At 41.9% G+C, this 15147-nt stretch overlaps 1 protein-coding gene across 2 annotated transcripts in view; it reads left to right on the top strand.

The window, feature by feature from the left end:
- The window catches only part of LOC134624943 (sodium/calcium exchanger 1-like), a 127555-nt gene that overhangs the window by 59078 nt on the left and 53330 nt on the right, over window positions 1–15147 (top strand). The window contains exons 5-12 of one of the 2 annotated variants that reach the window (XM_063470155.1): window positions 36–263; window positions 380–793; window positions 2504–2518; window positions 3890–4000; window positions 4080–4232; window positions 7695–7791; window positions 8040–8231; window positions 9864–10056. In XM_063470155.1, the coding sequence (XP_063326225.1) occupies window positions 36–263; window positions 380–793; window positions 2504–2518; window positions 3890–4000; window positions 4080–4232; window positions 7695–7791; window positions 8040–8231; window positions 9864–10056 (1403 nt within the window). The remainder of the gene's footprint in view (window positions 1–35; window positions 264–379; window positions 794–2503; window positions 2519–3889; window positions 4001–4079; window positions 4233–7694; window positions 7792–8039; window positions 8232–9863; window positions 10057–15147) is intronic. The other variant, XM_063470157.1, reaches the window with a different exon arrangement.

The following is a 15147-nucleotide window of genomic DNA, read 5'->3' as shown; positions in this document are numbered from 1 at the left end:
AAAGACAGTAATCTTATTTTCACCTCCAACTGCAGGTGTGCGGTCACGGTTTTGAGGCTGGTGATCTAGGTCCCAGCACCATTGTGGGCAGCGCCGCCTTCAATATGTTCGTCATCATCGCTCTGTGTGTGTATGTGGTCCCCGATGGAGAAACGCGCAAAATCAAACACCTTCGGGTGTTTTTTGTCACGGCGGCTTGGAGTATCTTCGCCTACATCTGGCTCTACCTGATTCTGAGTGTCTTTTCCCCTGGAGAGGTGGAGGTGAGGACAGTTTTAAGTAAAAACTGCTGAAGTTTAAAGAAAGAAATCACTGGGATGAAATAAGAGGAGGAGAATAAAACAGAAAATCTTTTAACCACATCTCTTCTCTCATTCAGGTGTGGGAGGCAGTGCTTACTTTCCTCTGCTTCCCACTCTGCGTGGTCCAGGCCTGGGTGGCCGACCGCCGCCTTCTCTTCTACAAGTATGTCCGCAAGCGTTACCGTGCCGACAAGAATCGGGGAATCATCATTGAGACAGAGGGTGGGGCTGATGGAGGTCTAGGCATGGATGGAGGAGGAGGGGGTGGAGTGCTAGGTCCAGGGGGCTTCACCAAGATGGACATGCTGGAGCTGGACGGACAGATAGCGCTGAACTGTCACAGCGGGATGGATGGAGGCATGATGGAGGAGGGAGGAGCAAAGGACGATGAGGACGAGGCTAGGAGGGACATGGCAAGGACGCTAAAGGAGCTGAAGCAGAGGCACCCGGATAAAGACATGGAGCAGCTCATTGAGATGGCTAATTATCAGGTTAGCAGCACACAATCCCATTGATGTTTAAGCTTTGGAAGTCATGACTATATCAGATTTCCACCACACGCTTATCACGATTCAAATAACTTTCTAAAACCATATACAAAGAACAGGTTCATTGGCATTTAATAATAAGCAGGATTTTATAAAACAGTAGTAGCTATACACTTTTGCCTTCTTATACATGGTATACAGCCTAATAACCAGTACTGAGGTACAACATCATCTGCACTCACTGGCCATCCCATTTGGTACACCTGTTCAACTACTCAACGCAAATATCCAATCAGCCAATCAAATGGTATTGTTTTAACACCACAGCCTACCTGAGGATTGTTGCTGACTATGTCCTTTCCATTATGATCGCTGGCTGCTTCCAGTAGGATAACACAGCATGTCACAAAGCTCAAATGGTCTCAAAACGCTTTCTTGTACATGACAATGAGTTCACTGTAATCAAATTGCCTCCACAGTCTCCAGATATCTCAATCCAATAGAGCTACTTTGGGATGGATGCAAATGTGTGATGCTATTATTATGTTATATGGGCCAAAATCTTTGAGGAATGTTTTGAACAAGTTGTTGTTGTCCAACCCAAGACTAGCAAAGTGTATTCAATGACATGGCCATTGACTGTATATTAGAGTGTCAAAAAATAGTTGCTAATGCTGGAATATTCTCAGTATTAATATCTTGTTATTATTATTATCTGTAAGTACTGATTCATTTTTTAGATGCTATGAATACTTTTTAAATCAACTTTGACAACTTGTTAAATCAAGTTAAGAAGTTTTGCGGTGTTACAAACAGAGGCGTGATTAGCTTAGCTCAGGCTAGCATAAGCTGTAAAGCAACCCCCCCTAGTTTTTGTTGAAAATAATTTCCACTAGAAATGTTGTAGTTTTACAGAAGATTACACAGAGACTGATTTCATTTAGACTATGAAAGATGAGATATGTATGTGCTGATATGGGGAAGTTTTGGAGGTGCTAGTAAACATAAAGATAAAAGCTAGCAACCAAAAGCTAATAGCAATAGCAAAATTTCAATAGTTCTCTCACTTCCATTCTTTGATTCTTAGACTTTTGACATATCATTATTTCACTCAATTTCCAGATTTTCTATCTAGACCAGTAGCACACGATGAGATATGTATGTGCTGGAATGTGGAAGTTTTGGAGGTGCTAGTAAACATAAAGATAAAAGCTAGCAACCAAAAGCTAATAGCAATAGCAAAATTTCAATGGTTCTCTCACTTCACTTCTTTGATTCTCAGACTTCTGACATATTATTATTATGTCTAAACCAGTAACACACGAGCAAACGTGAGTCATGTTCCATATGTTACTCTTCTGAGGGTGATAATGAGTCAGATATGGTGCTATGACACATTCAGTGTAGCTTTGAAAGTAAAGGAAGGTGCAGTTCCCTGAGGAGACAGCACAAAGTTACAAAGAGGAAAATCTATAACCTTTACGGCAGTCTCATACAATCAAACCAATAGCATGTTCACATAAACTAAAAACATTAGCGAGTGGTTAATTGAGTTGGCTGAGCATCAGCTAGCTACACACATTATCTCAGTCTCTCTCAGCTTAACACACAGTAAAACTGTTTTATTAGGTGTTGATTAAACCAGTGTACTGAGTGGAAGGTGTCTGTTGGCTTGACTGACACCAGTAAAACCTTCACCCCTCTGCCATCCAGGTGATTTTTTGCCCGGTAAGTTACATGAAAGCTAAATATATTAACGTGAGCGCTCGTTCTGGACCCCAGAAGCCTTAAAAATATTGACTTGCGGTAACATTGCTGCCTTTTTTTCTCAGCGATTGAGTTAATCTTTAAAGAGATGTAGCTAAATGCTTTGCTGAAGAACTTAAGTGGGCCTCAAGTTAATATTTTTTGGGGAGAATTTAGATTTGTGATGTGTTGGTTGTAATACCTTAAGCAAAATTTGTTCAAAATTTAACTCATAGTTAAATTTGGCATTTTGTAACCACATTTTAGCTGTCAGCGCACACCCATACTCCTCTCTGTTATAGCAGTTGCTCACACTTTATTAAAATGTTTAACTTTTATGAGGAGTAATCATTAAACTGGCTCATTAGAGATTCCCCTTTTTTATGCAGCGCGCACATTTCAGCTGTAGAAGCTGTCCAAGTCTCTGCTGCTCTCCCTTTCTCTGCTTTCCCACCAATTCCTTTCCTTGCCTCCTCTCCAACTCATTTTTATATATTTGGTTTCGGTTTTGAAGGAGGGGAGGGAAGGAGTTTAGCGGGCCAAATGTGCACTGGTCAGCTCCCAGAGGTTTGTTAGCATTCAGGCCTCCCTATCCCTGCAGCTACTCCCTCCAGTCCGTGCTGTAAATAAGAATGACAGCTGCCCTGTAGATTAAACTTGACTGGCTAAATTTCAGTTCTTGCGGTCATAATGAATCACTGAATGTAAAATTAAATTGCTGTCATAGGAAATGGAGCTGGGTGATCTTGTGCAGCAAAAACCCAAATCGGTTTCTTAACTAAACACTTACTTATCCCTTCTATCTAAAGAGATGCAGATATAAAGATTCTGTCAGCTCACTTCCATTAAATTTGAATAAATTGCAGCGTTCTCAGCTCTGAGGCCACATTTAGTCTAATGATCTCGCAGCTACAGTGGCCACTTTGTTCATTTTCAATTTAGTGGATCGTTGGGATAATACATCACTATTGAGCCATACGTTTTTATTAAAATCGCTCCTTATAGATTGATAAACCTCATTAGAACGAAAGTTGGCAGTGAAGAGAGCCAGCAACCAAAGCCTGAAGTTATTACATGAGAAAAGAATGTTAAATGATTCTTTGTCAGTATTATTGCACTGATTTAGTTTGTCTGTCTTCAGACAATCTTTCTGGAAATGTCAGGGAATCTACTGTTGACCTTTGACACTGAGTTGAAGTTCAGTTATGGCGGTGTAGGATCTCCCAGGAGAAAATTCTCAGATTGTTGCTCTCTCTTTAAAAGTGATTGCTTTCATAAAAGCACGGCTGTTTGGGCCACAGCAAATTAAATTAACATGAAATGGTTTATTGATTCATTGCATTTGTTGATTAGGTCCTAATGCAGCAGCAAAAGAGCCGAGCATTTTACCGCATCCAGGCAACCAGGATGATGATCGGAGCAGGTAACATCCTCAAGAAGCACGCTGCTGACCAGGCCCGCAAGGTGAGGCACGCACTCTAATCGCCTTTCTCCATTATATTATATTTGAAGCTACTGGAACCTTGAGCGTGTTTTTTCTCAGGTGGTAAGCAGCCATGAGACCCAGGCCCAGGAGGATGACCCTCACACCATCAGGATTGAGTTTGAACCCTCTTTGTATCAGTGCTTTGAAAACTGTGGTTCCCTGAAACTGACCGTTGGCAGACATGGAGGTGACCCCGGAGTTACTGTCAAGGTGAGTGCACGGCAGGGATGGACAGTAGATTATGAATAAAAGTGTGTGTGTGTGTGTGTGTGTGTGTGTGTGTGAGCGTGTCTTTAAGGGAAACAAGTCTTGCAGAGTCTCATGCAAATAAAAGCAGACAGCAGAGACAACAGAGAAAACAACAATATTCTGTGGGCTGACTTCCCTGACACCTTTTTCTATCTTAAGCAGATCTTGTGTCATGTGCTCACCTCCAGAGGCTTTGAGCACCTTTATTTTTCTTTCCTGGTTGGATAAAGGCAGAGAAGTGGGTGGCAGAGGAGAGTAGCTGAGAGGCACCAGAGAAAACACCTTCATCTCCAGATTTCTAGTTTCTGGCTCAGGTTGTAACTCAAAGAAAGCGCACATCCTTTTGCAAAGGCTCATTGATCTCAGACTTAATGGTGGCTTAATGCTGGCTATGAATGAGAGCTCTCCCTGAATGAGAGAGTCTCCCGCTGAGTCTCTGTCAGTGGGATGATATCTGATCTGCTCAGCATTACTACTGGCTTCGCAAGGCTGGCTCTCCTTTATTCTTCTTCTTGTTTACAAATTAAACTGTGATGAGAGATCATAGTTTTCTGCTGGTGGCACGGCCTTAGTCAGCCGTCTGCTGAAGGATGCTTTGCAAATATGTTGTCAGAGCAGTCGAGAGACAAAAGAAATATTATTCGTGTCATTTAGGTATTCTCAGAGAGCTCCCTCGTATTGATGGCTGGGTCAATGAAAGTTAAAAGCGAATTACTTTGCACTCATACATTGCTATCTAAAGGCTTTAAAGCACAGGAAAAGGTGCAAAAACATCTACACAGTGCTTTTTCCTTTAAAAGATTTAGCAATGTTAGCACAAGGCAGGCCGTTCCCAACACAAGCATTGTTTTCAAAAGGACCAAAATGTGAACATCATGCTGCATAAAATAACCGTTAAAGATAAGATTAAGCTGATCACTTCAATGAAAATGTTTAGACTTCAATACAGGAAGACTTGCATTGGTGGCCATTGCAAGAATGCAGGTTCACTTCTGCCACTCAGTTCAATTTACAGATCCGGATTTTCTGTTATTTTAACTTTGCACAAAAATGGAGTAAATTTGTGTTTGTCAATTATTTCTTCTTTCTAATGCTTCCTGGCAATGACTCTTATATGGTTGGAAAGCCTGTTTATTTCGCTTAAAAAAGTGACACATTTCTAAGAAAAATGCAGTTGTGGGTAGAGCAAAAGAGTTGACTATCTGGGTTGCATCTTTGAAAAAGTTGCCAAATCTTCTATGCTAATGCCAAACAGTTTATTCTGCTTTTGACTCTTGTTTTGACCCTGGTACCCCGGTGCTGATAATCAGGTGCCTGACTAGCAGCACATGTGAGCATGGACCTTGTTAAAGCGGTCACTTGGTGTCTGATCCAAGCATGCCATGTTTGGCTGATGTGGATAGACCCCGTGCCCTATCCAGGTAACCTCCAGCTGGTGTTCGGCAAAACTAAGCTGCAACATTATTTGGAGTGATCCCTAGTACCATTTCCAGGCAACCAGGAAATTGAAGGTCAAAATTGAAGGTCAAGTTCCATAAAAGAGGTGATGGCAGAGACAGGCTACCAAGTGGGCATCAGCAGAGATGAACTGAAGGCACTCTTCCAGGGTTTGCAGGATGATATGGCCAACCACGCTGGTGACCAGCATGAGGAGGATGTGCAAGGCTGCTGTGGCTCTGTATGGTGTGCCACATGCTACTGAGGCCCCCATTTATAAAATGAATAAATTGTTAAATTGTCAGTATGCCTTGTTTCTTCAGGCTGCAATCATCCAATCCAATAAACGACAACAATCAAGAGTGAGTAGCAGAATAAGCTGGTTGATGTTGGCAGAGAATATTTGGCACATCCCGCATACTCAACTCTGCTGCTCAACCTACAAATGCATTTTCCTTACAAATGTAGCATCGGGGAAAGCATTGTTGCAACAAATAAATAATCGGCCAAATCATGTTTACTTACTTTATGTGCTAAGTTTATATACAGTCTATGATTGAACATTTGAAGCAAGTTCTAATCAAAATATCAACTTTTAAGCTGATATGGTGGAAAAACTGTGTTAGCAAACTGTGACTGTTTTCACATCCAGCATGCACAGAGCGATATTAGCAACTCTTAGCAGCTCTGCTTGTAGCTACAACATGTACATGGTGCTAGTGTGATAGCAAGCTTTTATTAGCTGAGGGTGTTGAGGGTGAACTTGAAATAATTATCATTGTTTGAAGTCTTGAGTCACAGTTTGGTTCGAATAAGTTGGCAAAACATCAAAGTTTAGCATTACACAAAAGACAAACTGTGTTTTCTGTGAGTCAGGTGATGAATCACAGAGGACTTGTTACTATTAGCAACACTGTGAATGTTTGAACAGTCATTTCAGCTGTTAAATTAAGATAAATATAATGTAAGTTAAAATGCGTCCCTTATATACAGATACTAGGGGTCTTATTGAGGGCACGTCTGTAGTGTTAAGTCTTTAATTTGAACGCACAGCAATACAGCTCCAAAACAGTCATTGTCATCCAAGCAGCATGATTGACTGATAAGCTACCCCAATCTATCTTCAATCAACCAATCAAGCCTTTTATTTGTCACATGCATTGTCACTCACATTTTACAGTTGATCAAACAGTCCGTCACTGGTCTCTCAATCTCCCGTTGGAGAGCCGTGAGCTTGTCCGAGATGTCATGAATTTTAAGCTCAAAGAGTATAGAGCGTCTTGCATTAGAGGAAACTCAGCTCTTATATAATCACGGGCTGTGACGATATAACTTCTCACACATCAGTCTAAAATGTAAGAAATCAGCTATCCACATATCTTAAAATCTCTTGAGTATTACCCAGCTTCAATTTAATCCCAAAAATATCATCCAGCCATTGGATGCATTTAAAAATATATCACTTATACACATTTCATGAGGCGCTAAAAATAGAGCAGAGGCTAGGGATTGACTTCAGTAGCACTAGCAGCACCGACTGACTGACACAGCTTTGCCTTCAAACAGAAAAAAATGGCTTTGAAGCCATTTGAACTAAATGCATTTTAGATATTTGGGTTCTAATGTTGTCTAAATAAGAAGGAGGGGGTTAATTAACACAAAGCAGTTGAAAGGACAGAGAGAAAGGACAGGATACGCGGAAGGTTTTCTTATGTTATCTTCAAAGTCTTTAATATCGGCCTGTTTCTGACCAGAGGGCTTGGTTTAATGAAGCTGTTTTTCTTCTTCTCTCTCACCCTCTGTCCTCATCTCCCCAAATGCCTCTTCTTTGCTGTCCTCCTCTCTATCGCTCTCTCTCCCTCTGTTCGGCACTCTCCCTCTCCCTTTGTGTTTATCTGCCCTTTTCATATCTGCTCACTTGTGTTTCATCTTGACGACTCTTTTTGCTTTCTCCCCATCTCTCCTCTGTGTTCCCATCTCCTGCAGGTGGATTATCGCACAGAGGACGGTACGGCCAACGCAGGTTCAGATTATGAGTTTGCAGAGGGAACGCTACTGTTCAAGCCGGGAGAAACCCTCAAAGGTAAAAAAACAACACTGACTACAATAATTTCTGACATATTTTCAATAAACATGTCATTGAAACTGATGCTCAAATAGCAGAGGTTATCTGCAGCTCCTGAGGCATATTTCTTTTCTTTTTTTTCTTTTTCTTTTTTTTGCTAGTGGTTTCAAGGGGAAAAAAATGTAATTAAATTAAAAATTTTAGCAAATTATTATAATTAGTTTGCACCGGAGAGCAAGATGCTAAAACAACAATTCTTTTCTCAGAGATCACAGTGGGCGTCATTGATGACGACATCTTCGAGGAAGATGAGTATTTCTACGTTCACCTCAGTAACCCTCGTGTCGTTGGCTATCCGGAGATTGGCACTGCACCTCTGGATGCCAGCGCTACCCCGAAAGCCGTGCTGGGTGACAACCACACTGCCACAGTGACCATCTATGACGATGATCACGCAGGTAAAAGGAAGTTTCACCTTAACTGTGTTCACAGGTGTCACGTGGTGTCGTGATATTCAGACTTTAATAGCTTAAAGTATTCAGTCTAAGATTCCTATGGGGAAAACCTACCACCGAATAATATTGTGAAGTGTCAAAATGAATTAAATAAATAATTCATTGTGTCATTAATTAATTAAAATAGAAAATAATTGAATGATTACATATATAAATAATAAAATATCAAGGAAATCAATTTAAAACATTTACAAAATTATTAATTTCCAATTTTAATTAATTAATGACACATTTAATTAATTATGTAACAATCTATTTATTCAATTCATTGTGGCACTCGTGGCCTTCCATATGTTTAGGCCACATCATACACTGGTTTGTGAAATTCTTTTTTAAAGCCTCAATTTTAGCATGCTGTTATTAGTAAACAACAAGTGACCATGTTTGGATGAGACCCTGAATACTAGCTCAGGTTAGTTAGGTTAGTTGGCCAGACTATGCTAATGCTTTGTAACGTACAAGTGGGATACCAAAACTTCACTTGATAAAACCTGACAAGTTGACTTTGGGACAGGCTGTGAGTGCAGTTAGCACCAACAAGGTGCAAAGTCCAGTTCACTGAATCAAGTTAACAGCAGTGGAGCGTAGCACACAATCATGTATCCAATAGAGCAGCGGTCCCCAGCCCGGGCCACGGACCGATCCCGATCCGTGAGTCGTTTGGTACCGGGCTGCGAGAGTTGAGGCTCGGGTGTGAAATTTATGGTTTTCAGGGTTTTTATCGTTAACTCGGTCTTTTCCCGTGTCGTAGTTGTGTGTCTGATTTTGATAGAAATATTTATGCGTTACCATAGCAACCAGAGAGCATTAAGGGGCAGAGAGGAGGATGTTACTCTCAATGTTGTTGGCGCATTTCAGGACGACCCCGCTAATAAAGTTACACAATTACACAGTGAATTCGCGTTTATTATTACATTTACAAAATACCACAGTTTTTGTCTTGGTCGTATCATTTTATTTTGTTGTATTTATCTGCGACACCTTGAAGGCCGGTCGTGAAATGATGTCTGACATTAAACCGGTCCATGGCGCAAAAAAGGTTGGGGACCGCTGTGTTAGAGGACCCGACTGTAGAGGACATTAGCCCCTGAAACTGCTGCTTGATATGTATGTAAATATAAAGAACATTTTGTAAGCTGAAATTTAAATTCTCACAATTTTTTGGTATTTGATTCTACATTATTATATAACAGCTTTTAGGACACTGTAAACCTGTGCTTTACTGCTATCAGGAGTCCACATGAATCTGTTGGTGTGCCATAGCTTGTCGTCTCTGGGTGTCCATAAAACAGCATCATTAGAAGGTGACAAAGAGCTCGTCCTTCCAGTGTTGCGACATTTTGCTGCAATTTGAAAGCATCCAGGGAGTTAAAAATGCAGGTGGATGAGTGGAGAGTGGGTGTTTACCCATTGTGTTTCATCTAGAGAGAGTGGGAAGTGATCTATTATCCTCTTACTGTACAGCATATACCGTGCACCTCTGAGAGCAAGGCAGTGCATGAGAGTGTAGGTGTTTGTCAAGCTTTTTAGTGTTTCTCCCCTGTGAAATAAATTCTTTCTTTCATTAATTCTTAGGCATCTTTACATTTGAAAGTGCCACTCAGAGGGTGAGTGAAAGTGTTGGCGTGATGGAGGTGAAGGTGCTCAGGACGTCGGGGGCTCGAGGCCTGGTCGCCATTCCCTATCGAACCTTGGATGGAACCGCTAAGGGAGGGGAGGACTACGAAATGGCTGCAGGCAAGCTGGAGTTTCAGAATGATGAGACTATGTGAGTACCTCGCTGTTGTCTGCATGACATTTCATCCACCTTTGAACACCGTCCCGGTGTATTCTTTACATTTTGCGGTTGGTGTGACATCATATGGAGACTGGGACATTTTTGGATCAACAATGACGCCCTCACATTTCCTCTGTTTTCCTTCCTGTGATTGATTTCTATTCAGAAATTGCTGTGTAAGTTAATCAAGTATTCTGCTCTATAAATGGCTCTATTAGGTAGATAACAGTGTAATAATGTCACATTTCCAGCCAGGCTTCTCTGCATTAAATGCTTGCAAACACATGGGTGCACACATACACATTCATAAAATTGCTCTTGCGTCCTTGGGCGCATGCATTTTTAATATGCTGAAGTTAGCGGTGTTAAATTGACCAATACATAAAGTGGTTGGGAATGCAGTTTCTCCAACGCCACTCGGGGCCCATAAAGCAAGCCCTCTGCGTACGTGTGTGTAAGAGTGTGTGTGGTTTCACATATCTATATGTATGAGGACCAATTAGACTTTTAGATGTAAGCGTGAGGACATCTGTGCATAATTTAAGAATATTTTATTAGATTGACAAGGTTACAGGTTAGCTAAGTGAATAAGGACTGAGCCAGGTGGTGTTATGACATCAGTGTGTTTTCAAAAGCTTTGTGTGTGTGTGTGTGTGTGTGTGTGTGTGTGTGTGTGTGTGTGTGTGTGTGTGTGTGTGTGTGTGTGTGTGTGAGGTTTAGTTTTAAACCTAGATTTAGGTCTTTGACCCTTTGGGGAATATTTGCCTTCAAAGTTCTGTTTGAGGAGAACAATTATGGCTTTGGAGTTAAGATTAGAATTAAATGTTGGCTAAGGTGAAGGGCTGGTGTTCTATTTAGTGGTTTGCGATTGCATCAGATTAGAATTTACAAATGAGCACAAACGTCTGACACCAGCAAACCTCTAAGCAGAGCGTCTTTAAAGCACAGGTCATAGCGTGTTCTTGTGCGTGTGGGACGGAGCGATGTGCTGATGGTGCAGTCACTGCTGCAAGGTCAGGGAGAGATGAAAGGGAGTGCGAGAGAAGCTAAAGCAAAAGACAAGAGTTAAGTGTAATCAAACCATGCAAACTGTAAAGCTGAGGCAGTCTTCTGAGAGCTGCTGTTATATGAGCACAGGAGGTTAAATAGAAAGCTGGTATCAGTGGGTCTGAGACTGCAGCAGATCAGATTAGCTGAAAGTGAAACTATTGGTGGTGTGTTTGCTAAAGAGGATTAAAAAGATCACTTAGTAGAGTGTGTTTCAACCCTGAGAGATTGCAACTTTGTGGGTCAAGCATAAGCAGCAATGAGCGTCTTCCTCTGCTGGATGTAGATTAGTAGTGAAGGGCATGTTTTTACGAAGCATCGGTTAATAACTCAGTGTATATATGGGAGTCATGGAGTCATAGATAATGTATTTAATATACTTAAAGGAACTGCTAAAGGACGTGCATATAAACGACTGCTGCAAAAACAAAAAGCTATTGATTCTGATGATCTACATCAACCAACAGTGTATTTTAGTTAGTTTAGATTGCTAAAGCCAAAGTCACACAAGCATAGAGTCATGCACTGGTAACCACCACTCGCTATGGAGAAGTGTTTTCCCAGATCAGTTGGTGAGTGGTTGCAGGAGGTTGTTTGCTAGCTGAAAATGCTGGCAAAAACCAAAAACGCTACGTCCAGACGAACCGAATCAACTTTTTGGGATTTCCTTAGCTTTTGCTACAGCTCTGTGGTTAGTTAGCAAGTGTCTGCTAGCAACCAAAGCACTTGCAAAAGAAGCTGAGATGCCTTCTTTAAGCAGAAATTCATCCTCGACTGTACTAATACTAAGGGCTTCTTCTCAGGTGAGATTTTGTGATCTTGTTCTTGAACTCCTTAACTTCTTTTAGTTCATCTGACTAACACAGACTGTGAGCTGAGGAGGAATGGAGGAAGTGTGTAGTTTGCATCAAATACAAAAGCAAAAGCAAAGACGCTGAGAGGCCTTGAAGCTGTTGCTTCGGACGAGCAGGGTGACTGCTGGGGAAAGGAGGGGATGGATCGATAATCCAATGTTTCCATGTAAAGGAGTGTGAGCCAGCTGAGCGAGGGATATGCTGGTGAGAAAGCCCCTGTGGTAAATTGATCTATCCATCCTGGCGTCTCCCGCCTCACTCCTTCTTGTCTTCACCTCTGCATTTACTCCCCGACCCTAACCTTTCATCTCCTCGCTCTTTTCGCCGGTCAGCGCTTATAACTAATTTTTCCTTTGCTTTTTCTCCATGTGATATTGTTTTTTATACTTAAATAAGTCTATCCATCCACTTCTGATTCACGAGAAACCCAATCAGTTCTCGACTTTGGGTTTAAGGTGGCTCGACCTGCCCTCATTATCAGTAACTGGCTCTTTCTCTTTACAGTTTTACCCCTTTTGTTCTCGTCTCACTCCCTCTCTCTCTTACTTCACTGATTCAGTCTGTGCTCACTTATTGTTCATCTTCTCTCGCTGCTGCCCCTCTCTGCGTGTTTTCTCTTTTCATCATTGTGCTTTTGAACTACTTGTCAAAAATCCTCCTGCACACTAATGTGAACCTGCTTTAATCTGCTGCACTCGTTTCTCCTTCTCCCTCTGCTTTCTGCCTTTGCCTCATCATGTTTCTGTAGTTCATCATTTTTCCTCCACACTTATCTCTCACATATTTTCCTGGCATATTTTTAGATGAGTTTTCTCATGCCCTCCTCCTGCTTCTCCACCTTTTCCTCATACCTCACCTCCCATCACTCTCCTCTCTCACTTATCCCTCGCTTCTGCGCACCTTTGACTTCTCTTCATTTGCATCTTCCTCCCCTCTGCCTTTCACCTTTTGCTTGTTTACATTGTCAGACTTTTCCTTCTCTTCTCTCATCCTCTCGCTCTACCTGGCACATTTATTTCCCTCCACCTTCTCTTCTTAATTACATCCTTCTCCCCATCTTCTCCAGCCAACACCGTAAGAACAGGGACTTGCTGCCAAAGCAATTCAGCTGGATCACAACCCAGACATAACTCAGTGTCCACACGCCTCCCTCCACTTCCTTGCGTTCTCCTCCAATCTGTGTAATTGTTTTGTTTACCCCCTTTCGCCTATATCCTGCATTTAAGCAACCCCACATTAATCTGTCAACTTTCTCATTCACGCTGTCTGCCGGACTGAGCTTTGCTTAAAGCTCAGGAAAACGGTAAAGCGGTGAGAGGAGGAGAACGGACTGAGACGGGGGAAACATGACGAAGGGCGAGTCAGGTGCAGCTGAAAAAAATCTTGGGGGAAATCTAAAAGTTGCTGGAGCTGAACTGACAGGAGGAGAGGAAAAGCGAAGTGAAGAGACGGAAGAGGCGCTTCCACTCGATTTCATTATAGAAAATAATGTAATGCTACGCTTAGCCCACAAAGGAAAAGTCCTTTTTTCTTTTGCCTCCCTACATCACAGATACTCCAAGAGGTCGTGCTGAAGGTGTCCGCTCTCAGAAGCCCAAGATGGAGCCTCCCTTTATTAAGCAAACCATTTTTACACATTAATGTCAGTCGTGAGGAGAAGTACTCAACCTGCACATCCTCTTAAAAGGAAGACGAAGAAGCAGCTTTCAGATTTCTGAAAATAACCCAGATGATGTCATCATTCAAACAGAAATCCAGCTTTAAAAACCGGGTGTGTGCCACTTGAATGAGCCTGGCACGTATGAGGGCTCCCGCAGAAGCGAAGTGAAACTAAAACTTTACTGCAGCAAATACCTAAAGCTCTAGCGAGAAAAATGACGAATTGGGCCACATACACGAGTAACACAAAAGCGACCGTGTTAGCCAGTTCTTGTACCCATACGGCATCACTTTCCTTGATGGAATACATCAGTGTTATGAGATACAGATGCACGTATCAATATTTAGACGTCTCAGTTCCATCAAGGCGTCGACTTAACAGCATAAGCAAGTCTGTGGGTGAGTCAAGTGAGGTAATATCGGACCTGAATACGGTGCTGTGCAATTCACTCAGTCACATTCAATTAAATTTTATTCATATTGCAAGGTAAAGACCCTGCAATTATGCAGAGAAAACCCCCCCCAACAATCGAAGGACCCCTATGAGCAAGCACTGGGTGACAGTGGGAACAAAAAACTCCCTTTTAACACAGGAAAGGACAGCCATCTGCCATGACCAGTTGGGGGGAGGGGAAGAAGACAGGAGACACACTGTGGAAGAGAGCCAGAGATTAATAATAAATAATGATTAAATGCAGAGTGATATGTAAACACAAATGGGAGGATCCAGTATATGTAAAAGTATATGTTACCCACCATAGCACTGTGCATCTATATTTCTTTACTGTCTGGACTCCCATTATATGCCGCAGCAATGAATTAATTCTCTCTCTGTTCAGCTAATTAATGAATGAATGTTTTTTTAAATTATCTTTTTGTTTCTCCCCATCGGACTTCACGAGCTTTGCTCAGTTTTCTGTCTGCAGGTCTTTATCTGCCGCCTCTGTCTTTGGTAGCCCTTTGTTAATCAGAGGGCATGTGAGTACTATATACAGAAGCAGGAAAGAGAGGGATACGCTCAGTAGGGTCTGTTTATTCTTAGCCTCCCTATGACCTGCAGCCCAGTGCAGATTCACAGCCAAGCTGCAGAAAAATGTGTGTGCGTGCGTCTGTGGCTGTGTTTGCGTGTGGTCCTCTCCCCTGGCTGCTCATTATAAATTTGAAACAGGTGTCGCCACCGAACTGTGCCAACGCCTCTTCAATTACTGCCTTGCACTGTGTGTGTACGTGTGTGCATGTAGTGTGCACTCACTTTACATACCAAAGCATCCTTACCATTTCTGGGACTTTTTTTAAAGTATGTGAGCATATGAATGATGAGATATTTAACTTCGACTAAGTTCTGAAAAATGCTCTGCAGCATATATGTTATGGGTTTTTTTTTTTTTTTTTGGGGGGGGGTCATTGTTTGTTTGTTTTTTTATGTCTGGTTTTGTATGGTAGCTGGGATAGGCTCCCAAGATCCCCCTCCCTCCTTTACCCTGATAAGGATAAGTGGAAGAGGACGGATGGACACTGGTTT

The sequence above is a fragment of the Pelmatolapia mariae genome, linkage group LG3_W (genome assembly GCF_036321145.2).
Source record: "Pelmatolapia mariae isolate MD_Pm_ZW linkage group LG3_W, Pm_UMD_F_2, whole genome shotgun sequence".
Lineage (NCBI taxonomy): Eukaryota > Metazoa > Chordata > Actinopteri > Cichliformes > Cichlidae > Pelmatolapia > Pelmatolapia mariae.
Note: the sequence above shows the minus strand (reverse complement) of the source record. Positions and strands in the feature narration are given on the sequence as shown.